This window comes from Petromyzon marinus, chromosome 26 (genome assembly GCF_048934315.1).
Source record: "Petromyzon marinus isolate PM22_M1 ecotype Great Lakes invasive population chromosome 26, UKy_Petmar_22M1.pri1.0, whole genome shotgun sequence".
Classification (NCBI taxonomy): Eukaryota; Metazoa; Chordata; class Hyperoartia; order Petromyzontiformes; family Petromyzontidae; genus Petromyzon; species Petromyzon marinus.
In genome coordinates, this window is record NC_133692.1 from 10,170,232 (window position 1) to 10,198,077 (window position 27,846).

The window sequence follows — 27,846 nt, forward strand, 5'->3', positions numbered from 1 at the left end:
GTTTCGGGTATTTGCCTGCTATAAATTTCCACACGATACGCCACTTCGTTGAGCTATCATTTGTGGCTGGGTCGCTTCTGAAAAAGGAGCTATATAGTTCCGTGGACCTTACCTGGTGAACAAAAATAGTTTAATCGTTTTAAGACATCCAGACAGGACGTGCTCTTAATTTACCTGTTCCCTCGTCGGCGTAACAATCGACTTTAATCAATGACATCGTTCCAGGCCCACGGATCGAGGCTCAAACTCAGGCCAACATCTTCTTTGATGAGGGGGGGGGGGGGGTCAATAAATTGAGTCCCGCTCTATTCGAATGTATCAGTGGCAGTCCAATGGAGAGGCTTGCTCCTGCCATAGGAATGTGGAAATGGCAAACACTGCTTCATGGCCATTAATGGGAAACGAAAACCTTCCCGTACCCATTTTAACAGAAACATTTTTATATTGACTTGGCTGCTAAATTAATCAGCGATTGCAGACAGCACTTGCAGTCCCCTTAGGCTAAAGAGTCCGATCTTTTTGTCCGGTGAATGTGTCTGTGCGCTGCTGTGCGCTGCTGTGCGAGCAGGCATGTATATTGGGGAGCCGTGGCGCAGTGGTTAGCGTGCTATGCTACAAACCCGGGACCCGAGTTTGATTCCCGCTCACAGCAAACAAGAGTGACGATTATTTGAACCAGTCCTGGGCCTCCCCCCTAGATCAACAGAGCCTCAAATGAGTACCTGGTGCGATGTGTAAACATCGCCACAAGGAGGGAGCCAAATGTGGCCAGGTGTGGTGCTGGTCACCCACCCCCTCCTGTGCTGTGCTGGCCTTCATTAAGTGGTCACTAACAGCACTTGCCCAACAGCCTGTTAAGGCTATATTGGGGGTAACCTTTGTATTTTTTTTGTATGGAGAGCCGTAGTGCAGTGAGCGCACTGTGCTACGAACCTGGCAATATCCGTGACTATACCTGAACCATTCTTGCCCTCCCCCCCCCCTAGGTCGACTTAGCCTTAATTAAGTCCCTGGTGCAGTGTGTAAATATCAGCACGGGGGAGACAAAGGTGGAAGGGCATGGTGATTATGTTGGTTTGCAAGTCACAGATGGTTACAGGGCTGATGAAGTTGTGCCAACTGTTGGCACAGTGGGGGACACAGATGTCCTATCTGTCAGTCATCTCAGGCAGTTAGCCTATAACATTTGGGTCTGCCCCCATGGCCTCCCAACCAGCGCGGCTTGACACTTCACGTGACCTGAAAGTGCACGTAGCCTGGCACGCATGTTGTGGCGACGTCAGCCACGTTGTGGCAAATTGCGGTTGTCATTGTTGAGTTCACGAGGTTAGTGTTGTCGGTCACAGGTTGGTGTGATCGATCACTGATATTCTCCGGGCTTGGCAGTTCCCTCTAGTTCAATGCATGGCCGCTACTTGTAGTGAGACGCCGAGTTGGCACCGCTGAGTATCCGGGTTCGTGTCCAGGTTCCCACAGCTCGCCTTCATGAGGGCCTCAATAACGTCCCACGTCATCGCTTGAAGTCGCACAAGCCTTAAACAATGCAAATTCAACGTCGATGAAGCTTGAGAAGCTGAATGTAGTGCAATAGAACTCACAAATACTTACAAACCTTGTGAAATACCCAATGCAGAACATCCCTGGTTTTGAGCTTCCACTAAGCTCATGGACCACCCTAAACTGCATCTGCACAAACCATGGCAGATGCGGATACATGATGCACGAATGGAAACTCTCCAGACCATACAACGTATAACGAAGCAATGCCCGATCAACAAATACGAAGCAGACATCACAGCGATACACTCTGCTACTCCTGATGTGGTTATCTGGCTTGACCACCTGGATGTGAAACTGTAGTTTTTTTTCCCCCTGCATCGACATCAGCAACCATACGATAAGAAGGAGCCGCCTGGTCATCAACTTCTGCACAAAACGTTGCATGCACTGTGCCACCGAATTACCCAGCTCGATTAAAATATTTCCATGCGATTGCAAAAACCGCCGACACTCTTTGCCAACAAAGTGAATGTAGCTGTACGTATGTTGAAATTATCTGGCACCGTACGTAGCCAATCGTGCAAATCAGAAGTAATGCAAGGCCTGTTGAAGAAGCTTCAGCGATAGTTTCGTGAAATCGTCATCCAGCGCCTATTCTCCAACACAAGGAGGGTTCACAACTGCTCACTACAAAAGTTGCGAATGGACACTTCGCCCTATCATGATGTCAAAGCTATAACAGTTTGATTTATAATCGTTGAAAGTAAGCAGCATCTTTAAAAAAAAACGCAAATGCCAACAATAATAAGAATAGATGCTTCAAGGCTTCCGGAAACATTGCATTTTTATAACACACGTACAGACGTGTAATGGTACAGAACATGCCGTGTCATTGTTATGATACTTTTCCTTTTAACCCCATGATTTAAGACGTGCCTAAGAGGCAGAGACAAAAAAACAGGCAGCTCCCCACATTCTACCAGTGAGTCTTTGGGGCATGGTCTCACTTGAGGTGCAAAATGAGTGGGTGTTGTTGTGGTAGAGGCCTTTGATTTAGCCGTGTGTATTCTGTGTTGCCGGGAAAGACTTTACGCTTCGTAGGCACAGAGGGGGAAAAAAAAGAAGAATACATTTTGTTGCGAATGCACTTTGTGGATGAGGTTTGTGCCATTAGAAAATAGGACAAATGCACGCACACACGTGCACACCCACACACACACTCTCTCTCTTAACCACGGATCTTGCTATCTGCTAATGAATGCATACACGAAGACAAAGATCCCCCCGCATAGCCTGGAGACTTTTGGTGTGCGTTAAGGCCGGAACAGCGCACGAGGCAGTGGTGTGGTCAGGCAGAACCACGGTCACCTTAAGGCCGCGTTGACCTATTGGGAGTCACAGCAACAGCATCAGGTCAGAGATCGCTTTTCACCGACTCCAGCCACTGATGGGTAATTGCGCTCAGGCGGCTGTGTTCACAGCATAGGGGGCAAACCACAGCTCCTCGCACGCCTTCACAAACGTCTCCAGACTCTCGCACACATGCAAGCACATCGATGCACGTGCAAATACCGTGGCACGTTTATGTGACGCTGACCTGGGCATCCCCTAGGTTTGCTCAGCCGAAAATGAGTGGCTGGTGTGGTTGTATAAACATCAGCGCTGGGGATATTCAAAGGAGGCCATAGGTGGGGCTGGGCCACCCAACCCCCCGATTGCGCAATGCTGGCCTTAACAGGTGCTCACTAACAGCACTCACACTGGCTCCGCCACACATTTGTAAGATTTCAAGTTTGTTTTGCTTCGCCAGGCGAGAACAAGAGATGCGTGCGACTCTCATTTGCGAGAGCGACCCGTGTCAGCAAAATGACAAGAGGCGAACAAACAAAAAGTACCGAATTTCAACGAATAGAAATCGGCGCAAAAAAACACCGCGTCACGTGGAGAAATCGATCATGTTGCGCAAACATTGAACAACGTTAAATAGTCTTGGTTCTTTCGGTAAAATCACGTAGAAGGGAAACAATAAAATAATAAAAATATAAAACAATGAAATTCTCACGACGTTTCGACTGCAACACAAGCAATCATCATCAGGTGTGAAAAACCACAGCAAGAAAATTTGAAAAAAGGAGAGGGATTTGACAGTTTGTTCAGATGGACGAGTCCATCTATGTTCGGAAAAGAGGAGGGGGGAGACGAAAATAATGGATGCGGCCTGAAAGCCACCGTAAGCGTGAACAATCAATTAAGACCCGAAATGGTTTATCAAATCCTTCCAATGATTGCTAAGCCAGAATCCATCTTCTCAGTTGAAATTGTCTGTGTTTGTATATGTGGATAGCCTCATGAACGAATCTCTCATGGTAGCCAGATGGCTTGCAAAGAACCTCTGTCTTGGAGAAGTCAATGTTATGTGAGCCTACTGAATTATAACAGTGATCTGCCACGGCCGAGGTGTTGGTCCTACCGTGTTTTAGGTCTGCTTTGTGTTCACGAATGCGGTCCGAGACATGTCGTTTGGTTTCTCCAATGTAACTACTACCACAGAGGCAACTTAGTTTGTAGACGCCAGGGTACTGTATGTCCGGAATCACATCTTTTACAGACGGAACCAGATCACGGATTTTATGTAATGTGTTGAATTAGACCTGGATCTTGTGTTTATTCAAGATTTTGGAAATCTTTTTTTGTGAACCCCGCAATGTAGGGTAAAGTGATGGTTTTGAAAGGCTCCTCAAGAGGGTCCTTCTTCATGGTTAAATAGTAAATTCCCTGGCGCACAAGCCGGCTCGGGGAGATTATATTTCGACTGATCACAGAATAATTTCAAATTAAGTTACAGAAACCTTAAAGAGATAGAGCACGACAAATTGTGCAAATAATAAAAATAAAACATTACATTTTTATTTTAACGGGAGAGTACTCCAAAAGCATTTTTAAAGATATATAATTTATTTTGATTGGGGCATTAGCAAAGAAGGGGGTAAGAATCATATGATGTTTTTTTTTTCATTGGTACGATCCACTCAGGGCGCATACTGTGCCAGGCATTAATAGGTGCTCACTAACAGCCCTTGTGGTGGGAAACCATATTTAAATGTTAGTCTAATTGCGCAAACTACATGTAATTATTCATCTTCAGTTTCAACAAGTCAGCGGGGTTCCTCGTAATCATACTTTACAAAGCATTGGTGGATTTGTGACCTCTCTTTCTGAAAGCATTTTGTAAAATATAAAAATAATGACGGCTGTAACCCGAACAACCTCAAAAAATAAAAAATAAGTGACCTGTCACTATTGTATCTGCGATTATTATGAAATGTGTGTCACGTTTATGAGTTTCTTATAAGTGCTCATTAAAAAAAATGAGTGTTTGTTTTATTTTAAAAGGTCATCTTTCTGATAAAAAGGGAGCCTAACTAGGCTTTTAGTACCGTGTATATCCCCGAGATCAAACTGCCACCACGACCCCATAAGAGGCCAGTCTGTTTGCCTTGAATCGTCCCATTAGAAAACAGGCCTGTTGGTCTATTGCCTCGACGCACTTCAACACCGGTAACACAATTGCTTGTATGAATGTGTTGGTCGTAGACATCATAAATGGGCAGGCAAAAGGGAGTCAGACCATCGTGGGTGCTGGCCACAGTGCCCAACTCTGTGAACCAGCCTCACAAGGTGCTCGCTTACGGGCACACTTATTTAGCGTTCTAGAATACTGGCGCTTGTGACATTTTATGTCGACGAGAAATAAAAAAAAACAACTCAAAAGTGATTTCCTGCTCAAATGAGCGTTGAAGCATTGGTGCTCATCTCCCGTTTACATACCTAAGCCAGTGGTGGGAATTCGACGTTCCTATGGCAGGGACGAGGCGTTACATAGGACAACCAATTAGGTACTGATGTTGTCTACCACAGAGGGATGATGGGCCGAGTAAACTACCCACCAGAATTTGAACTTGTAAACAACCCCCACAACCAGCGCAGTATGGAGATTTACACATGGTTGTATACAATTATTATTATTGTTATTATCAATCTTTGTTCTTTCCACACACTCCACCACAGTGCCCGCTGGTAATGTCACAGCCCCACTAGAGACCTCACACCTTCAGCCACAAGGTTCGAGCCCCATTACCCCTGGCGACAATCACAACATGTCATGCATGATGGGGACCCGATTCGTGCTAGTCTCGGAAGCACAAATCGCAGAGGGCAATGAGAAGTCCAGGAATGTAATAGCGGTGGGTGGTGGGGGTGACGTGGTGGTTAGCTCACTACGAACACAGCGACCCGAGTTTGATTTCGAGTCACGGCTAAAATTAGTGGTCTGTGATATCTAAACCAACCTTCCCCATCCCCACCTACCCACACGAACCAGCAAGGTGAAGTATGGTCGAACATCCACCGTGATGCCTTCATCCAGCAGTGCAGTGACACAGGGCTGTGCATCATTCATGAACAGTACTGTAATGGTAGCAGTGGCCTGTAGCTGGTACGTTAATGTCAGTTTTTAACATTCTTTCCTAAGCTTGAAAGCGTTTTTTCGTGAGCGCTGTCTGTCCATAATGGATGGGGGCATTATCCAATTTTATCACAACTTTAGTATGACATTGTGTTGCTATTGGGCACGCATCATGTAGAATAATGGGCGAATTGATCAAAGGGGTTGCTCAAAAGCTGGAGACACATAGCTGGCAGAGCCACTATCAGATCGTCATTTTCCCCATCATCGCCTACGGATGAACTGCTCCCTGTGCCCCTGCCACGCGCACGACCCGATTTCACTGCTGGAGAGTAATTCCAATGACGAATGCACTTTGGAAAGTAGGAAAACAGTATACATTAATATCTATAATTTGTCTTCCTCTGTTTACGTTTAAAAGCTAGATTAAAATCCCTCCATGTCACGGATTGGCGCATTGTATTTGTTGCTTATATAATTCCGCCAATTGGCTTTGCGCTGCATCAATCTCCAAGCAGTATTTTGATAGCAAGCAAAGCCAAAAAAAAAACATTGCCTGTGGTATACTCGCGCGCAAACAGCAGTATTAGGAGAATACATTGGCAGAGCGCTCGTCTGTCGGAGAACGGAATAACCGATGTGTTTTTTGACAATGAAAATGACAGCAGGACGCAGGCCCACTCTCGCCAAAACCCGGGCGTCATCACATCGTGGGTCTCTCCGGTGCTGACGGACCCACCGGACACTTGACACGGCGAGGATCGGGAGGGCCATCTCAGATGCCACGCACAATGAGCGACCCATTAACAGGTCGGGTACACTCTCACTCTCACACACACACCAGTAACACCTGTACCAGTAACACACCAGTAACACCTGTACACCGGTGCGCATGTATGTGCATGCGCGCATGCACACCACGCTTGCAAGGGATTCGCACACCCAGAATGCGCTGCCAAGATCTGCTTGAGCACGCTTCCATGCACACGCTCAAACACGACGATCCCCCATGCGGCCCTGGACTGTCAGGGCGAGTGCCGTGAGCCAGCAAACACGCGAGGCTGCCTTTGTCTCCCTCGTGGCGATATGTAAACATTGCACCAGATACTCATTTCAAGCCGAGTTGACGTAGGGGAGTCCCAGGACCGGTGCAGAGAATCGCCACTGGTGTCTGTCGTGAGTGGGAATTGAACTGCTGTCACCAGGTTTGTAGCGCGGTGGGCTAACCGCTGCACCACCGCTCTCTCTCTCTCTCTCACACACACACACAACTGCACTCACACACCAAATAAAATATTATTCCTTCAAAGCTTCATTCCTTCAAAGCTTCCCAGCCCTTCTATCCGTTTGATGCATGAACCAATGCATACATATGCATGCGTTACAGCATATTGTTAAATAGTTAATTACATTGCACTGTGTTTGTAACATACATTAGGTACAAATATACATGTCTTCATGTAACGTGTTTATACGATTCACAAATAACCGACATGTCCGTATGCATTATGTGGTATAACACGTCCCATGCTGTACGTACATGCATATGAATGCGTATGTGTTCTAACACGTGTGGCTATACATGTGTGGAGCAGTGGAGCAGTGGTTAGTGCACCACGCCACCAATCTAGCCACCACCAGAGTGAAATTCCCACTCGGAACCCAAATGAGTGGTGAATATTTGAACCGGTCCTGGCCTGGTCCTCCCCTAGGTAGACTCGGCCTATGTAAACATCACAAACTCGGGAGACAAAGGCGGCCGGGCATGGTGCTGACAACCCCCCCCCCCCCTTGTGTGTCCACGCTGGCTTCATTAGGTTCTCGCTAACAGCACTTGCCCCAAAAGTAGGTTAAGGCTATCCGAGGCATCTTTGCCTTTGGGCATATGTACATGCATGCGTGTGCATACGTGCGCCGTACCAAATAACACGCATTGTTCATACCACGCATATAATGCATCAACACGTGCGTGCATGTACATTGCGTGCCTATAAATTATGTACACCACTCAGGCTAACGAGCGTGACCGAAGCTGGCCCTGGTGAGATTAAGAGCAGCGTGAGACCAGCTGTAGACACCGCAGCGTCCGTTAATCGGCACTGCGTCTCACGCCCGTGAGATGCGCGAGTGTCACTCCTCAGGCATCACACACGCACATCACCACGACTGTTATCGTCAACGTGGCTGCATCTGTCCGTGATCCACCTCCCCCGAGTCCCCATATCACTGGATCGCAAACTTAAACCCCTGACTTGTTTCGCCTACCTCCATTAGCGACCTACTTCATATACTGTCTACAACAACAAGAACAGCAAAAACACTTTATTTGCGCTTCGGGTTTCACCCACTTTTCAATCACCATCATCATCATCATGGTAGCTCCGCCTTTTCGTGTTTCCAAGTCAGCGGACTGACTGCGAGCGTGCGCCTTCGAGACCACACAAGGTGTCATCGTGCTGTATCATAATCTTGCATTAAAGCATCTCCCCCCTGTCCCACGCAATCGCTCTTAAAATGTCCTTCACGTGAATCAAAGCTGTCACTACATTCAACAGTAGAACCTTACAATCGAACAAAACACACAAAGACAAAAGACAAACACCACAACGACGTTCCGGGCAACGACCCTTTCTGTGCGCCTCCGCCACCCCCCCCCCCGACTCCCCGCGGCCCCCAACCTTTCAATTCAAAGCATCGACTTCCCGCAGCAAACAAAAGGATACGGATTACAAACCATCCTGAGACACCAGCTCCTGGGCATCGTGCTCTGCTTCATGACGAAGAAGGCGACGGGCGCGAGCGCGGGGTAAGGTAGCTCCGGGTCTTCCGTTCCTTCTTCCCCAACATCTCCCGTTCCACCACCGCCATCACCGCCACCACCGCCGCCACCGGCCGCCCGGTCGTGCCGCCTCTCCGCCCCGGGCAACGCTCCTGCCCCGGGCAGCGGCCCAGCGGCGGGGAAACTTTCGCCGGCGTCCGAGGTCACCTCCGGGTGGTGGACACAACGCGGCATGTAGATCACGGTGCTGCTGCCCACGACGCTGCTGCTGCTGCTGCCGGCAGCGTTCACGCTGCTGCTCGTCTTGCCGGCGGGGCTGGTGGTGGCGGTAGAGCTGGTTGTGGTTGTGGCAGTGGCGGTGGTGGTAGTGGTGGTGGGACGGGATCCACGGCCGCACAGGCGGCTGCCGTGGTCCCTGGGCGTGCCAGCTTCGGGTAATCGCTCCGCCATGGCAAGGAACGCCGTGATGACACCTGGGTGGCAACGGAGGAGACAGATGCCACTGACACACACGCACACACCTGTGTAGACTTGTGTGTCACACACACGTGTGTGTGTGTGTGGATGCAGGGGAGAGGTGGTGTAGTGGTTAGCACGCCGCGCTCCGAACCCGGCGACACAAGTTCCAACGGTCACGGCCAACGCCGGTGACGATTATCTGAACCGGTGCTGGGCCTCCCCCTAGGTCGACTCAGCCTCAAATGAGTACCTTGTGCGGTGTGTGAAATTTGCCACTGGGGATAGGTGGCCGGGCGTGGCGCAGACCCCCCACCCCCTTATGTGTCGTGGCGGCCTTCATAGGTGTTCGTTAACAACACTTTCCCCAAAGGTGTGTTGAGGCTATACGGGGGATCGTTGTATTCGTGGATGCAGTGCCGGATTAATGAAGGGGGCCTTAGGGGCAGCAGTCCGAGGCCTTGGATTTTTATACCCCCCCCCCCTATAGATAATTTTTACATTAAAAAATAAGATATATCTATAGCATCGCTGTGTGCATTTACGACTAGTTCTGTGCCGGAATTTACATACTGTAGTTTTATCGGTGTACCGTGGATTTATCTTAAAAAAAAATGTTCCATCGCATTTAAAATCGAGAACTGAAAAAAACCCAAAGACGAATGATTTAATTGAGCGTTTGACATCGGAGATGGGTGCTGGTGGTGGTGATCAAAGTCAAGGGATGGAATTGAATAGATCAAGGAGGACTTTTGCCCACCATCCCCCCCCCAAAAAAAAAGCCATCAGCCCCGGGCCCCCCTCAAACTTACTGGGGCCACGCCTGTATAGCATAACAACTGCAGCGAGACCGCTAGCTCCGAGTTCCACGGCACACACCAGTGGCAAATATCTGAGCCCGACCTTTGCCTCGTCCAAGTTGACTCTACTTCAGAAAGAAATTACCCAGGAGGTGCAGTGGGTAAATCACCACAATATTAACACCGGGGAGACAAAGGCGGTCGGGCCCAGTGGTGGCGAGACCACCGCCCCGTGCGCCTTTTATGGTCTTCGTAGCTGCTCGCGAACGGCACTTGCCCCCTTATTCTACGAGGCCTATACGGGGGACCTTTATTTTGTGCTAATCTATCTTACGTGTGTGCAACATCTCAATGTATGTGTGGACATACACTAAGCTTCTGTGCGTACTGTAATATATATCTATTTTGAGGATTATACAGCATATGCATGTAGAACTTCTTTCGCCGCCACACGCGACCAACCGTGCCAAATCAGGAGCCACCGTCGTCTCCACCGCTGGATGAGGACCTCCTCAAGCCTTCGCCCTCTCCCACGATCGCACGAAGCGACGATCCGTCTCGCGTGTGGCACGAGGCCACGGGCCCCTTGACAGTCGACAAATTAACACGTGGCGGGAAGACGCCGCGCTGCACGTGCGCGTCCACACGGTCGCACGCGACGCCTTGCACAGTTTCTTGCGCGCGGTTGTTACAAACCTCATCGCTGTCTGAACCCGGACCGCTCCGTCCCCGAGGTCGACTCCGCCTTACAATGCAGTGACCGATTGGAGTCGCGCGGAGAACAGCACGAGGCGATGTCAAGGCGGAGTGGGCATGATGTTGGTGAATTGCGTTTTTTCAAAAAAATATATAAAGTTGCCCGGTGCGTGCGTCTGTACCGTGTGTAAGACTGCACGTGGAACCCCTTTCAAGATTCCGTGACATACGCCGATGGATTTTGAAGGATTTCCCCAGGTTTCTCTTTCAAAAGAGACACGTTATCTCCTGTTTAAATAAACGATAGGTATCTCCGTGCGCGTGTTAACACATTCAGCCTGATAGCCCGTGGTAAGGGGTTGGCTGGGGGGTGCTTTGTTCATGCATGTGTGTGCGTGAACGCGTGTGCGCGTGTGTGTGGGCGTGGGGAGCGGTGGCACATTGGTTAGCACACTGCCAGAGATGCCGACGACCCAAGATCGAATCCCGGTCACGGCTGACATCAACGGCGGAGTGATATCCGACCCGACCCTGCCTTCCCCTCCCCTGGGTCTACTCAGCCTCAAAGGCGTGCCTGGGGCGCTGCGTAAACATCGGCGCTGCGGAGTCAAGGATGGCCGGAAGCAGCAACTTTCACAAACAGGGTTCCGCTTGTTTATCGCTCTCATGAAATTAACAGCGCGGCGAATACATCGTGCGCTGGTGTCATGGCCAGCCAGTGTGGTCATGCAAGGACACTCCCGTAGCTGTTACTATACCTAGTAACAACGGATAGCGATGTCTATCGGCTTCACCGGACACCGGTGAAATGCTGGACATCTGTGAAAACAGCTTCGTAGCTCATTGGATTTCCCCCAGAATTGATATCCTGACTTGTCGCCACATTTCATGGGGGGGGGGGGGGGGGGGGGGTTGGGAATTACTGCCTGGGCTCACAGATGGCGAGCATCGCGTGCCTGTGTCGTGAGTGTTCAACAAGAGACGTCAAGCAAACGCAGAACTTTGAGCTCGCCCTTCTCAGAGGGCCCCAAAAAAAACAACAATCGACCTCCGAGGATCGTCATTTTTTGGGAGATTCAGATACAACACTTGCAAGGTGCCGGGCTTCTCTAGTTGTAAGCAAAAAACTGTGGACTACGTTAGCGACTCAACGGTCACCGCCATATACATGGTTGTAGATGCTTTATGTTTTATCTACCCGAGAACACCATTAGAATACCACAGCACTGGGGCACGTGCCTTTGCTACATGTTAGGTGTATCCATAATACAGGTTCTTTGGGGGTTAGATGGCGTAAATATATGTGTCGTTAAAACCCGCCACCACCCGACGCCGACTAGTAAGGGTTGTCACGTAAACAGAGCATGCCAATTCGTCACTAGTGCAGCACACCGGTGTGTTGGAGAGCCAAGCCACAACATTTAGGTGTATATTGGCGCGGTGGTTAGAGCGTTCGACTCACTAAATTGAGCATGTTTACGAGTTCAAATCCAAGTCAGCTGTCGACTCGGCTTGGGTGCGCGCCCCGATCTCGGCAGTTCTAGGAAAACAAGGATGGCCGAGCCTTGTTGATTAATTGGGCAAGAGACTGCCATTGAATAACAGGTGCCGTAGGTTCTAGATTTAAAGCTTTCGTGACTGCAAGGATCCATACTGTTTGGTTCTACAAACACAGACACAATTTCAACCGAGAGGATGGTTTCAAATTAAGCAACCATTGGAAATATGTTCTGAATCAAACCAAACATTAAACTAATTTTCAATGGTACAGTATATTTTTTCAAGTAGTGGTATCCCAAACTTTCGCAGCTGCTTAAATTCCCTTTTCACACCATCAATATGTAAACTCCCCCCTACCATCCCCCCCTCGCTGGTCTGCACATGCTCCCCTCCTGTACATCGTTCATCATGCTAAGTCCGCCAATTAAATGCTAATTTTTATGCTAATTCATTTGTCAAGGCGCTCTGCTTCCTCTCACACAGCTTAAAGGTCGCAGTCTGAGCTTGGCTGTGTTCACTCCAGCGCTGTCCTCTAGACAGTCTGGTCCCTTCACCTGATGAAGGCCACTTGTGTTGTGGCCGAAACGTCGTGAATTTTTGTTGTTGTTGTTTTTACGTGACTTTACCGAATAGAACCAAACAGTATAAGGTGCCGTAGGCTTGAGCTGCTAGGCTACCACGAGATGGCAGCACAGCGATGGATTTGCTAATAACAGTACCGTGGTGTATATCTACCGCTATAATTGAGTGTTACCTGTGGATTTTTCTCTTGGAAATAAAACAATCACCTGCGAGATAAAAAAAAAATCATGATGCAGGACATTACAGGTCTTGAGACTCGGTGATGGTTCTGTGCGCAATTAAAAAAAGCACTTTAACTGCTATACTCCTCGACAGTCGACGCGTTCTGTACAACTTCGTGTAAACTCAACACGAGTCTTCCAATATGAAGAATGACACCCCGCCATCGTAGTGTGCAATTCCCACCAGCAGTTCGGGCCCACAAATATATTAACACAGTCCCATTGCTGGATTCATCCGATAGGACACTGAAATAGAATGCAATTCTAGTCTCAGCCGACTGAGATATCATCACATTTAACCCTCTATTTAAGGATCGAAACAGGAGGACTTCTCCACAAATCTGGCTGCCGCCTGATGAAGCTAGCTTTAATTACTGGCGAAACGTCGTACTCAGATTGTAAATGTTGTGGCTTGGCTCTCCAACACACCGGTGTTGCTGTACTAGTAACGAATTGGCATGATCTGTTTATGTGACAAACCTTACTAATTGGCTGTGTCAGGTGGTGGCGGGTTTTACGACACACTCATATATTTACGCGATCTAACCCACAAAACCTGTATTATAGATGACATTGGTTGAGAAAGCCTACGTGTTAAACCGACTGAGCTAGTCTTGCAGTGGCGTCAAACTGCCGCACGTTAACATTTGACGCAACGCATGCCAAACTCCGGTGCAAGTTGGCCGGGTGGGTTGCTTTGTGCCGTGGACATTTAGCCACAATATTTCAGTTCATAGAATCGCATTTCGTGCCGTACACTGCAGTGGACCACGGTAATTGCATTGCGCTCATAATTTTAGTTACAAACAAACCAATGCAATCGAGAATGTTTTTTTTATTATTAAGTGTGGCTCTGTGTATGTCCAAGAGTGTTTGTACAGGCGCGTAAGTGTACAAGACTGCGTGTGACTCAGCCTTAAATGAGAAGTCGATGGTGCGGTGTATAAACATCAGCACTGGGGAGTCAAAGGCGGCTAGGCGTGGCGATGGCAACCCACCCCCTGGTGTGCTGTGCCGGCCTTCATTAGGTGCTCGCTAACAGCACTTGCCTCAACACTCTGTTAACAGCTACACGAGGCAGCTTGGTGTCTGTCGGGTGGAGCGATTTCCTGGCAACGGATAACATTGGTGGCGAGTGATAAATTAATGTATCCTGTGCCACCCCTAGGTCGATTCAGCAATAAACGAGTACGTGACGCTGTGCTGTGGTCAATAGCAGCAGTGGTAAGATCTAATGATGTGAGTCTAAGCACACCGCCTCCTGAACGTGTGTGCCATACTGCTCGCTAGCTCCAAATGAAGAGAGTCCGCTATAGCTTTCAATGTTTCGAAATCAAAAGCAAATCGAGGTGGACCGTGCGAAGCATGCCTTGCGTAATATGCGTTTTTGACGCATGTATGTATGCATCGAGCTCGACCTGAGAGTTCCACGCCAACTCCAGTTGCCCGGAGACTCACCCGATTTGTTGAGACACCCGTTGCATGCAATAGATCAGGGGTCGGTCAGCTGCGGCTCCGTGACGTTATTTATTAGCGACCGTCTCGTATTAACATTGCATTGCGCCTCCCGAACGATTGAGTTTGTTTCTGAATTCGAAAAAACAATGGCTCTTCTTGCTATTTTGGTTTGATCCTGGAATAGACCAATTGAGAGCTTCTTGTTCTTCGTCGTGTAGAGCCAGGTGGCTCTGCGATGCAGAAAAATCGAATTGTCACTGCCTATCATCATCCTTCCGGGGTCGATCAAATGAATTCCACTTTGCGGGTAGGTTGTTCTATGGGAAAACTCGCCCCGCCATAGAAATGTGTAATGTCCACCACTGTGGCTCAGGGCTATGACCACAACCGTCAAAGGTAATTTGAACAAGACATCGCTTTGTGACTTTAGTTTAATATGATATATACTATTTCATACATTTATATTAGAGTATATAACATAATTGTGTATGGCTCTCGAAGCGATTGACTGAGAAATGCACCCTCCCTCGCCCTCCCCCCTCTCCCGGGTGGCCTCGTCTCCAAATGATTTCTCTGGGCCAGTGCTCCACTTCCGTTGTGTTGTCACTACAGGGTGCTTCAACAAACAATGTGAACACTTCTGAGAATTTGCAACGACACCACAAGAAATGTGTCGCCTCCGGGCTCTGGAGACCACCTGGAGAAGGTTCCAGGCCACGCGTTGACAACGATGACGAACAAGTGGAGACTCTTACTTTTTGAAGCTGTTAACATTACATTTGTTATCATGTTACGCAGTGTATAATCTGTTATTTTTCCATTAAAAAACGATAGTCCCTTAAGTGTTAACATTTTTTAAGCACCCTGTATTATTCTATTCGGAATCGTCAACGACGTGGCATTGAGCGGGGGGGGGGGACGTTTAAAACACAAACACAACACACACGTGAGATGCTGACCACCATTGCGCTGTCGTTAAAATTAGTCCATCTTTAAACATTACTCGGAGACACGTTGTCCGAGTCGTGCTCACGTAACCCAGGTCATTCTCGCAACAACAACACACCGATATGAAACCGAGAAATGCATCGCAATCGCCTCCCTCTACATTCATCAATGATATCATCGCATGCACGCGCGAACGCGGTGTTGTCAGCGAGCGCCTATCAAGGGCAGCATAGCAAACACAGGTGTGCAGTGAAATACATATACAGTATACTATATATGCTCGTCAGTTGTATAGTATTTGTGTAGATATGTACGTGTGTATGTATTGAGCTAGACCCCGCACAAAAGGTGCGGAGACCCGAATATGCACGTCAGCCGTGGCACACAATCAGCCAGTACCTATTACGACTGTACGTGAAGTCGCGTGTGACACACGCGCGCACACTGGTTCATTCAGACAAGCGTATGTGTGTGCGTGTATATTGTACCCAAGAGATTTTAGTGAGTACCCATTAAAATGCCGCAGCAACCCCTATGGCGTCTTGTGACAATTACAGTGGCCGTGTAAAAAGGAGAACTCGCAAAGTCTCAAGATGTTTATTACGCAAGGTCCTCCGTTGACACATTTGGCCAATTCCATAATTTATTTTTAGCGTTTTGGGCTTTGTGCGCGAGGAAAACGTGAAAACCCGGGGAAACACTCATACATACGAGGGGGGGGGGTAACACACACCTTGCAACCCAGCCTGTCCACACGATGCACGTCTTATTCATAGGCCTGCCCATCCAATGTGTTACTGACAGCCGCTGAGTGAATTTGCACATTCGTCCATTGCCAGATATGAATGGACTAAAAACCGAATAGGCAACTCGACAGAGCAGCCCTTGTCCGGAGCTAAGCCGGCTCGAGCCTGGTGTCCGGCACTTGCAAGTTGGGTGGCCACAGGCGCACGCCAGGTGATGTAGGTGATGTAGGCGGGCGGCCGTCATGCGGCCAGAAGATGGCAGTGCCGTGTGGTCACCCCCGCGGCACGCTCGCTGGCTTCCCTCGCACTTCTCTGGGTTCTTGAGACCAAGGGGCCGTCCAAAAATGACGTCACGCAATTTTTGGACGATTTTTGACCCCCCCCCCTCAAATATGACGTCCCGAAGCTCTGCCCCCCCCAAAAAATGCTTCAAATCGCTTTAAACTATTGTCATAGTGCGTATTTAATGTGGCGCTGCACTCTGATGTTGTAGGAGAAAACATTTATTAAAAAGTCTATTTAATTAAGTGGAACGTGTTGTCTAGACTCATTTAAAGTTGCGCATTTTGATGTGACGTCACATTTCTCAACCCCCCCCCCCCCCCTCGTCACACATCGTCACAAATGTCTGACCCCCCCCACCCTCGGGCGTGACGTCATTTATGGACGGCCCCCAAGCGCTCTCTTGGGTAAATAATTGGCGTGTAATTGGCAGTTATATATGGGAGTGAATATAGAAGAATGCGCTATTAATTACCGTACCTGTAATTAAATATCCCCACAATTTTGAACAACTGCTATATGTGCGTGTGAGCGCATCCACACAACCATGAGACAATGCAATTCATTATAATGCTGCATAGAACGCAATAAGTCTACGAAACAATATGGACTATAGTTGTAATAATTGCAACGCGTGATGTACATAGTGTTCGCTCACTCGTGAAGAGTGAGAACGACTCGGAGGCGCTGGGAAATTGACAAGCGGGATGGCAGCTACGCCAGCGCCAACAATTGCCCAAGCTCTGCGGCGCTCCATATATGTGAAGGTGTTGTCGGACGATCAATGCGTGGTTAAACACGTTGGAGGAAACGGGAGCTCTCGAAGAAAATGTACGCGTGCGAGGGGGAAACACTCTATCTCGCACAGACTGAACGCGTGGAGTCCGTTTTGTTGTTGTTGCTGCGTGCATTCCCCTGGCGAGCCAGGGTACGGGCACCTCCTCCTCGACGCACATTGGAAGCAGTGCCGGGTTAAGGCACGGGGGCCTTTAGGGGATGCAGCCCATGGGTCTCCGCCAGCTGGAGAGCCTCCAGAGATGAAGTGAAAAGTTATTTCATTTGTTAATGCTGAATTTTATTTGTTGTTAGCCTTGTAAAAAAAAATGCACTTTATTTTCCTTTTGGAAATATTACTGGGGGCCTCACAGTACCCTGTAGCCCAGGGGCCTACGAAATATTAATCTGGCCCTGACTGGAAGGGATTTTCACGAGATTTGTGCGGTCATCCACCAACCCTCGATTCCTGACGTATCCAGCCACTATCGTCCAACGTCTACACACGTGCCCAAAGGATTTTTTAAACAAAGACCATCCTGTTATGTATTAATTGCGGGAGGCAAGCGTTGCTAGCGCGCATCTATTAATGACAGGCACGGCATCGGAAGGTGGTTGTGGCTGTGGTCTGCAGTATACATTGCCTTCCGCCTTTGTCTCTCCCCATTGATAACGTTTACTCACCGCATCAGGTACTCATTTAAGGCTCGAGTCGTCCTAGGCGATGCTCTGGACAAGTCCAGACATGAAACGGCAACCCCCGCATTAACATTTACTCTAGGCACATGCGCATTGACACGATGCACCTTCCCGTACTGTTGCAATGCATATCAGCAGAGGCCCCCGCTTGTGTCCATGTATTCGTATTGGCGCGCACACTCACCTGTATATTAGGTGTATTGTTCAATCGCTATGGGCAGCCACTCTCCACCTACTCTATTGATGACAGTTCAGTGCAGTACACGCGCAGTCCGTGTGTCAATCCACTGCTGGATGAGAGCCTCCCTGTAACCCTTGCCGGCCACGAGGGCTATTTGATCCCGGAAAGCTTAGGCTGTGAGAGCACAGGTGTGCAGTACAACAATGGATTTTACGGCATTGCCGCCTGCTGCCAACAACGTAGCCCTGTGGCAGCCTAGAGCACCTGTGTTGTGTACTCGGATCGCCCATCCAAAACGCTGTCCAGGCTCAACGCGTTAAGCGTTCGTCAAGACGAGACGAACACGTTGAGACACATTGAGGCACCCGCCCACCCCTTCTGTGGCCTTGGAGTTATATTGGCGAGCAGATACCGAGGCCGGAGCTTCGCACGTGGGATGCGATGTGGCCAGAACCACGCCAGGCCGCATTTGCCTCCCAAGGTGGTGACATTTACACAACCGCATTAAGAATGAGAAACGCACATTTGGTCACGCTACCTCGCTACTACTTTATTCAATAAATATCGAAATTGTCTCACATTGTCTCACCTTTCTCAGTGTCGACTGTTCTATGCGCGGAACTTGCAAACGCACACAACCCACTACTACAGACTCTTCAAGGCGCATTCGATATGATAACTATTATTTTGTTTACCACCTTCACCAACACCTGATGTATTTGCAAACACACAAACGCGCACATACACGTTTATACACAGCTTCAAGCCCATCACGCGCCATAGCTCATTTTACCGTCTTTCTCACTGACAATTGTGCCATTGTGTTAGTAAACACACGGACATATGCAGAGGCCACGGTGAAATGTATCGGCTTTCTCGCGGTAAAGAAACTGGTTCGTGCATGAATCGGCACGCGCCAGACAACGTCTGAGACCCCCTTCCTCCTCCCCCGTGTTGTCTCCGCCGACTGTTGGGGCACGTGCCCATAGCGCGCACCCACGGCGCTCGCACGAGACGGGAGCTTTCGTCTCGTCCGTCGTCGGTGTTCATTACCCCACCGCGCCACTCGATTGTGCAAGCCGAGTCGACCCAGAAAGGGGGGGGGGAGGACCAGAACCGGTTCGGCTCTCATTGTTGAGAGCCGTGGTCACGAATCAAACTCCCGGTTCTTAGGGCGCTGCGCTAACCACGTCGCCACGGGTTATGTACACACAATATATATGCACACTGTTTAGTGTGTAGCGCCGAATGGACAACTGTTTCAAATATGAATTAACGTGCGCGCACACACACACACATAGACACACTGCTCCATGTGTGGTGCGTCTCATGGACAACTGTTCTACGTATTCATTTGCGCGCGCGCACGCACACACACACACACACCTGTGAGTACCGTTCAACGCATCGTCCACATTGCGGATGAATATCGCCTCACCTCTCTCATTGACAGCTGCCGCTCAGCGCTCCTCTCCGTCATAGAGGCGCCCACCTCAAAGCACTCCTCCCTACGAGGAGCACGTGTCTGTGGCGCTCGACCCCTCGAGACTCCACACGGCTCCCCGTCTCTTCGACGGCGACGACAACGATGCCGGTGACGATGTGATTGACGACGGTGGCGATGATGATGATGATGGCAATGAAGCGCTTCCTCCGTTCATCACCAGTCGTAACATCCTGGTCCTTTGCGGATTTGAACGCACAAATACATGCGGTGTGCTCACAGATGTCCCTGTCTGTGTGTTTGTGTGCGTGTCTGTCTCTGCGTGTCTGCCTGCCTGTATGTATGCCTTTGTGTCCCTGTGTATCTGTATGCGAGTAAGTCTGCCACCGTCTGTACCGTGTGTCTTGTCTGTCTGCGTATCTGTGTGTCTGTCAGTGTGTATAGACACACGCACAACACATTGGCTGCTGTAATGACCGAAGCATTAATATGGTTAGTTAATTCACAGACGCACACTATTGTCTTCCCCTAGCCTCTATACATCCAGCGCAGTTTATAAGAGCTTATTACTCCTGCGCGGGTTCGTGGCTGTGTGCAGCGAGTGGGGAGTGATGTGTCAAGAGAGGGATTGGAGAGAGGGAGAGGATGAAGGGGAGGGAGGAGGGAGGAGGAGGGTGAATGCGATGTAGGAAGGGGAGAGCGAGCGCTGTGAGGATTTTTTCGCGCAACAAAAAACGCGTGGCCCCCCTCCAGACCCCCACCGTCCCCCCTCCCCCCAAAGTTATGATTTATGATTCCACCTTGGTGCATTCTTTGCTTCCCTCCCACCACCAGCAGCAGCACTTCTCTGCTTCTATACAAAACCACCCCCCATCCTCTCTCGCTCTCGCTCCCAGACGCGCATCGACAGCGATATCTCGATTCACTTTCCAGACGGCAGGAGCAAGTGTTGTTAGCGAGCACCTATTAAAGCCGAAGCAGCACACCAGCCGGTTGGTGTGTGGAACAGGTAGCACCGCGCACTCCCAGGCCGTCTTTGTTTCCCCCCCGTGCTGATTCAGACGACACGCTCATGTAGGGCTGAGTCAACCGATGTGGAGGGTTGGACAGGTTCAGATGTGGTGCATGACCAGGGATTGAACCCAGCAATTGAACCGGGATCGGAGCGGTGTTCGTCTGTAAAACGTCCGACCCCATTTGTATCCCCGGTATTCTTTGGGTCTTTCGGTAAAGTCACGTAGATAGGTTCAAAGAAAATGACAAAAAACTACGAATTTTGGATCACAACACAAGCGATCGTCATCAGGATGTGTTGTGATCGAAACGTCGTAGTTTATTGTTATTTTCTTTGAACCGATCTACGTGACTTTACCTAAAGACCCAAAGAATATTAATTCCTGCGGTCACGAAAGCTTTAAATCAAGATGTATCCCCAGTGCTGAAGACCACAAGCACGGTCACAGGCACGAGAGTTAAGGCTGAGGCAACCTAGCGGAGGCCCAGACCAGGTTCTGATTTCAGATGCCACTGATGTCGACCGGGAGTCGAACCTAGGAGGCGGGGGTCTTAGTGCGTTTCGTGAATTACTGCGCCGCCGTTCCCCATGTATTCTCACACACACGAATTTAAACAGTAAGTGTAAACTCTCATAATGATTTACAGCTCTTCGACAATGCACTGCTGGATGAGGACCTCCAACCGCACTGTGTTGGCCACGGCGTGGCAGCTGAACCACACTTCACCACGCTGGACAACTCCCAGTTGGTCATGGAGATGCCCAGGAGCAGTCCAGATATCGGGCGATATTGATGTTAACCGTGGCCGGGAATCGAACTCATATGTGAGCGCCGTTGCGCTAACCACCGCAACCACCTCTCCACCCGTCTGCGAGCACAATGTGTGAACACGAGTTATCGGCCAATGCAGTATTAGAGACGAATTATTTTTTTTTATTATTAGACGGTACTTTGAACAGCGTGCTTGAATTGTTGGCAACGTGCTCCTTAAACACTTACGTCTCTTAAACTGAAAAGCTCGAGCGGATCTTCGACAGACGCCCACGTCGGGAGAAGTCGCAACAGTGACAGACGAGGACACGCGGCACTCAAACCCTCGATGCGACGATGCCGTGTGTCGTCTCGACACACCGTGACGGGCATTGTGGAGGCTTGGAGGAAGGGGCGAGGCTGGGATGGTACAATAGTCACACGGGACTAATGAAGTGTGTGTTTGTGTCGATGTTATTCTTTAAAATCATGGATTGTGTGGCTCCGTTCCGCGGAGGCGTCCGTGGCTTAGCGCGCACCGCGCTGATTATGTAGGACATGTAGGGTGACATGTATGACATGTATGATATGTAGGACTTGTATGATATGTAGGATATGTATATGTAGGCAGCCGTCTGCGTTCGACTCCAGACCAGGGATAATAAAATCAGCGAGGAGGGACGGTCCGACTCCGCCTCCAATGAGCACCCCCAGTGAACGATGCCAAATTCAGCGCCGCGTGGAGACAGATGCGGCCGGAGGCGGTCAATCCAACGAATTTATTGCCCCAAAAATATATATACGTATAGCATTGCTATCTGGAAAACTCACATTCGGTAATAACACATGTGCGACGTTTCGAGCAATGCCCCTCTCATTCATAGAGCATACAATGATTTGCTACGAACCGCTCCCTCCACCAACCAAACCCTCTTTCGTCGCTCTGCCCTCCTTTTCACCAAGCCACTTATCAGCGTGGTGGTGAAGTATGGTCAAGCAACTCGGCTACCCCCCACCGACCCCGTACGACCCAGCACTGCGCGTGCGTGTGTGTGTGGGGGTGTGTGTAAGGCAAGTCCTCCACGCAGCAGTGGATCGCAACTGTTTCACAGCAGGCGCGTCGAAGCAGTAGTGCAGTGCGCGGCTGCGACGCGAGATCACGCGTCCGTGGTCTGCCGATCCGGGCGCTGGACCCCCCGCCTCATTGTGCCGAGCCGTTCGCTGTGATGCAAACATCAATGCGAGGGTTGGTTTTTTTTTATTCTTCTTCTTCAGAACCACCAAATGAGTGGGGTCGTGCCTGGCTGGTCTGTGTGTATACAGTATAAGGATGTGTGTGTGTGTGTGGGGAGCGGTAGCGTAGCGGTTAGCGCGCTGCGCTAAGAACCTGCCGATTCCCGCTCACGGTCAACACCGGTGACGATTATCTGAACCGGTCCTGGGCCTCCCCTAGGTGGACTCAGCCTCAAATGAGTACCTGGTGCGGTGTGTAAACATCGTCACTGGGGAGAGAAAGGCGGCCGGGCGTGGTGCTGGCCACCCACCCCTCTCGTGTGCCGTGTCGCCCTTCATAGGTGCTCGCTAACAGCACTTGCCCCTACAGTCTGTTGAGGCTACACGGGGGCTCTTTGTCTTTGTGTGTAATAAAACAATGTGGAGACGCGGGTGGCGTAGCGGTTAGCGTGCTGCGTGCGCTGCGCTACAAACCCGGCCCACTCGAGTTCGATTCCCGCTCACGGCCACCAACACCACAATGACGATTATCCGAACAACTTGTCCCAGGCCTCCCCTAGGTCGACTCCGCCTCAACCGAGTGCCTGGGTGCGGTTTGTAAAATAATCTCCACTGGGGAGAGAAAGGAGAGTCGATCGAGCGTGGTGCTGAACACACAACCCCCTCGTGTGCCGCTCCAGCCTTCATTAGGTTCTCGCTAACAGCACTTGTAATAAAACATCGCCTTTTTGGCACTGCATTTGACACAGTCACCGAGAATGCGCCCGTTCTCTGAAGCTAAGCAAGTGTTGAGCCTGGATATTTCTCGGATAGATGGGTGGCGCGTGACCGCCATCCCGCCTGGTTGTTCCAGGCTGTGCTACTTGGCGGTCAGCAGAGGGCAGTGCAGGGGAATCAGTTGTTATGTACGTTCTATGTCTCTTGTCGAGGTGCCACGGTGGCGAGAAGTTAACTATCTCGCCTGGTATACAGGAGGTCGTGGGTTCGATCCCGCCCATGACGCCTGCTGCTGCTCTATATTTTGAGTCTGCATGTTCTCCCCGTGCTTGCGTGGATTTTCCTCCGGGTCCTTCGGTTTTAATAGCAGTCAAATATTCTAAATACGCGTTTAGCGTATTTGACAGCTACACATTCCCACACGATAAGCCACTTCGCCGAGCTTCTGAACAAAAGAGCTGTATAGCTCAGTGGGCCTTACCTGGTAAAATAAAACAAAATTCGCGTATAGGCTAAGTTAGAGCGCGTCGATGGGTCAGAGAACGGCCAACGGAAGCGATTACTGCATCACAGAACTACTTCTGAGATCCTTCAAGCGCGGTGCTTTATGTCCACTAGGGGGCGCACTTTCTACACACACCCTGCTACATATCGAAATAACCAAAGAGTATCAATAAATCGATCAGCATTACAGTCACTCCCAGTGGTTCTTATAACCTTTTCTGCGGGCTTGTACTCCCCCCCCCCCTCTTTGGTTCTCAATAGTATTTTTATAAATAATATTAATCAATACATATGATTGATAAAACCAAGCAGTTGTTCTTACGTGACCGTGCTTGATTTGTCTTTCGATGATTTAGCTTCTAAAAACAATCTGGCCACGCCTCGCACCACCCAGAAAGGGCATCTCACAGCCTAGATGAAGAACCGCTGGTCGAGTCAATCGTGTCTGCGAAATAAAGTTCAAAGCTAAATTCAGTGTGGTTGGTTTGATTTTGTTACCATTGAGTACCAGAATGAGCCTAATAATATATAGCTGACTGCGGTTGAGAACCGGGTTTAAATCACAGTTGGCTGAAATAGCAATGCAACCGATAATTTTAGCCAAATTATGCAAAGAAAAGTGAATGTAAGAAGTGGAGCAGTCATTGGAGACCCTCACGTGATCAGCCTGTTATTGAGAATGGGGTTTAATCGCAGACAGTGGCAGAAACCTAGACGCAAATCCAGGATCTTAGTGTCAGTTCGGCGTCTGAAGAGAGAGCCACCTTATCACCTGTGCCCTGATTTTTTTTCGTAATCAGTTCTCTATTGGCCTGAGAGAGCCTCAACCTCATACAATCATGAGTACTGGCGAGACAAGAAAATGTGAAACGGCGCACAATTAAGAAGAGAACACTGAATCTCACTTGACGCAGCAAGACGTGACTACCAGCAATCTACTTGCTGTGCTGCCTCTGAACGTGTGTATCATTAATGCCCACCAGCGTGGCTGATATCTATTTATGTGTCCATTAAAGCCTCACAGAAACGCTACACTTTATTTCGGGAGGGTCTTGCATTGGGATCATTGCTCGGGGAACCACAGTAACGAGGACGTTAACTGCCTCGCCTGCAATGCAGAAGGTCGTAGGTTCAATCTCGATCCCGACGCCTGCATATTTATAGTTTGTGTGTGTCTCTCTCTCTCTCCTCGTGGTTTCGAGTATTTGGCTGCTATACATTTGCACGTGATTAGCCACTTCGTTAAGCTATCATTTGTGATCAGGTCACTTGTGAAAAAGAGCTATATTGTTCAGTGGGCCTTACCTGGTAAAAAATAAAAACATAGTTTTAAATTTCCATGTCAATGAATCAGAGGGAAAATGCAACTGCAGAATGTAAGCTGCTATAATAATGCTACCGTGTTGCCAGATGCTGTGGGAAGGACTCAACCACTTAAGCTAAGGTTAGTGACAATGTATTGCGTCTACAACAGGGTATAATGAGTTTTTATATAACTGTGCTTTTCTTCTTCTTGAAAGCAGATAAAAGTTGAGTAAGAAAAGTCTGCAATGCCAATCTGACCTCGACGAGTTGGTTATTAGCCACGGAATGTATTTATTTATATCATGCTCGTTTCCTCAGGAAAGCCTCACATTTAGGTCAAGAGGTCTTCACGGCCGCTGTCAACGATGCCACCGTACCTCGGAACCACTTTCTTCAATCCGATCAATCCGTCATCTATCTGCGCAGTCGACATCCGATATCCAAAATTCAATCGTACAGTCTCATCACCGCCATCTGACTTTAGGTTGCTCACCAATCACTGGGTGCCACTCCAGTGCCTGTCTCGGCAAGCTGCCCTTCCTCCACTCTTCACACACGTCCCACATATCAAACAACCCCTTGTTCCCGATTACATCTACCAGTACAGAAATTTCCTGCCACGTTCTATTCCGAACGTCCAAGTTTGCTTACATAAGCATCCTATGTAACCCACGTGCCCTGACAGCAAATCCTGATGTTGCACTGTGCCAATGTAAATGCATACATTAACGTGAAGCTCAAAAAAATATTGCTATTCAGAACTACAAATAATGCAAAAACTCACATTCGTCAATAACACTGGGCTATATATTCAATGGGCTATTATAAGGAAAAACAATTTATTTAAGGCCAGCGTTATTGGCAAATGCGTTGAGTTTCAGTTATTTGTGCTTGCACGCCACTGTCAATGCAATATGACCAAATAGCTTCGACAGATTATGCAGCAATGTACTTAAAAGCCAGTTACTGGTCGCCACGGTACCGAGATGTCAACTCTCTCGCCTGGTATGTATGAGGTCGTGAGTTCGATCCAGACACTGACGCCTGGATATTTGGAGTGTGTATGTTCTTCACGTGGTCGAGTGGAAATTTGCTTGACTTTAAGCTTTCGTGACCGCAGGAATTCATATTTTTTTGGGCCTTTCGGTGAAGCCACGTAGTCAGAACAAATAAGAATACAAATAATAACAATAGCACGACGTTTCGATCGCAACACATTAATCGTCATCAGGTGAAAAAAGATGACGATTGCTTGCATTGCGATCGAAATGTCGTGATATTGTTATTATTATTTTTCTATCTACGTGGCTTTACCGAAAGACTCAAATAATATAGAAATGTTCTCCCTCCACATTTGGAACCAACACGCATTTAGAGTATTTGGCTGCTGCTAAACATTTCCACATGATAAGCCACTTCATTGAGCTATCATTTGTGGCAAAGTCGCTTCCGAAAAAGAGCAAAATAGCTCAGGTGGGCCCGACCTGGTAAAATAAAATAGTATCAGCCCGTAATAAAATAGGTGCCGCTTTTTTTATTTTTATTAAACAGTGGTTGTCATGTAAACACAATATAGCCACGGTTTAAATAATGGGGATTTTTTCTACACTGCTTTTAGGCCATTATGATCAGTGTTGAAAGTAGGGCATTATGTGAATTCCCACATCTGGATATATAAATATTAATCGCAAATAGCAGTTACCAAAAAAATAAACTCTTCTAAAAGCATTCTACACTCCAGCGCTGTCCTACCAGACAGTCTCGCTCCCTTCACCTGATGAAGGCCGCTTGTGTTGTGGCGAAACGTCGTGAGAATATTATTGCGTTATTTTATTTTATCAATTTATTATTTTATTCTCATTCTACGTGACTTTACCGAAAGAACCAAAGAAGACATTCTACACTGGTTGTCACATACCTAAAACAAGCAAAAAATGCACCGCATTGAAATGTAATTGAACACAAATGCAAGTGCAATTTCATGAGTACGTATTATTGCTCCAAGCGCTGTCTCATTAATTAAGAAAATTAGCATTTATTAACGGCCATGCGATATCTGAGAGTCGGATCTGGATGTATTTACATTTCTTGCGCGTGAAGTTATGAAATATGGCAAACTGTCATCTTACACAATGAACCCAAATGAATGTGCCGAATGAGGGCAGTTTGTGCTGCATGATCTGCGCTAGATTGGAGAACATACGCAAGCTATAGAGAGATCAAATTAAATATTAATGAAAGTTGGTTTGCGTGGAACACTTCACGGGAGGGGATGACGGCCAGTAGTCGAGACCAGCAGCAGAGGGGCAGCCAAAGGATTGAACGCGCCTAGGAGAACGTCCCTTGTGGAGATGCTTTCAGATGCGCTTTTTTCGGCCGTCTGGAACGCTCTTCAATTCCGACATTAGAGAGCCACTGGATCTACGCACTTTTAAATGATCTCGATTTAAAACTATTTTTTTTAGAACTGCTTTTTGTATTTAGTTTGTTGTCCTTCCCCCGCACCTCCGATGAGCAAGGTTGGCTACGTACGGTGCGAAAGAAGTTCAACATACATACACAGAGCTATGAGATGAGCTCGTGTGTAGTTAGAGAGCACCTATTTAGGCCAGCATCAACCCGTAATTAATGTATTCTTTTTGCTTTTTTGTTTGTACAGTTTATTGCAAATGTGCTATCGGTGGCACGTCGTGAGATGAATCAACCCATTTGAATATCCAAACAAATCAGTGCGCTCCGTGTGTTAGAGAAGGATCCGGCGAAGAGATGTTTTTTTTTTCTCTCACAGGA

At 48.6% G+C, this 27,846-nt stretch overlaps 1 protein-coding gene across 4 annotated transcripts in view; it reads right to left on the reverse strand.

The window, feature by feature from the left end:
• Positions 1 to 27,846, reverse strand: part of LOC116946253 (voltage-dependent T-type calcium channel subunit alpha-1H) — a 363,323-nt gene that overhangs the window by 298,224 nt on the left and 37,253 nt on the right. For 2 of the 4 annotated variants that reach the window (XM_076069824.1, XM_076069825.1), the window contains exon 2: positions 8,689 to 9,217. In XM_076069824.1, coding sequence (XP_075925939.1) covers positions 8,689 to 9,217 — 529 coding nt within the window. Of the gene's footprint in view, positions 1 to 8,688; positions 9,218 to 10,696; positions 11,594 to 19,525; positions 20,238 to 27,846 lie in introns of those variants that run through there. The other 2 variants (XM_032961269.2, XM_032961270.2) reach the window with 2 other exon arrangements.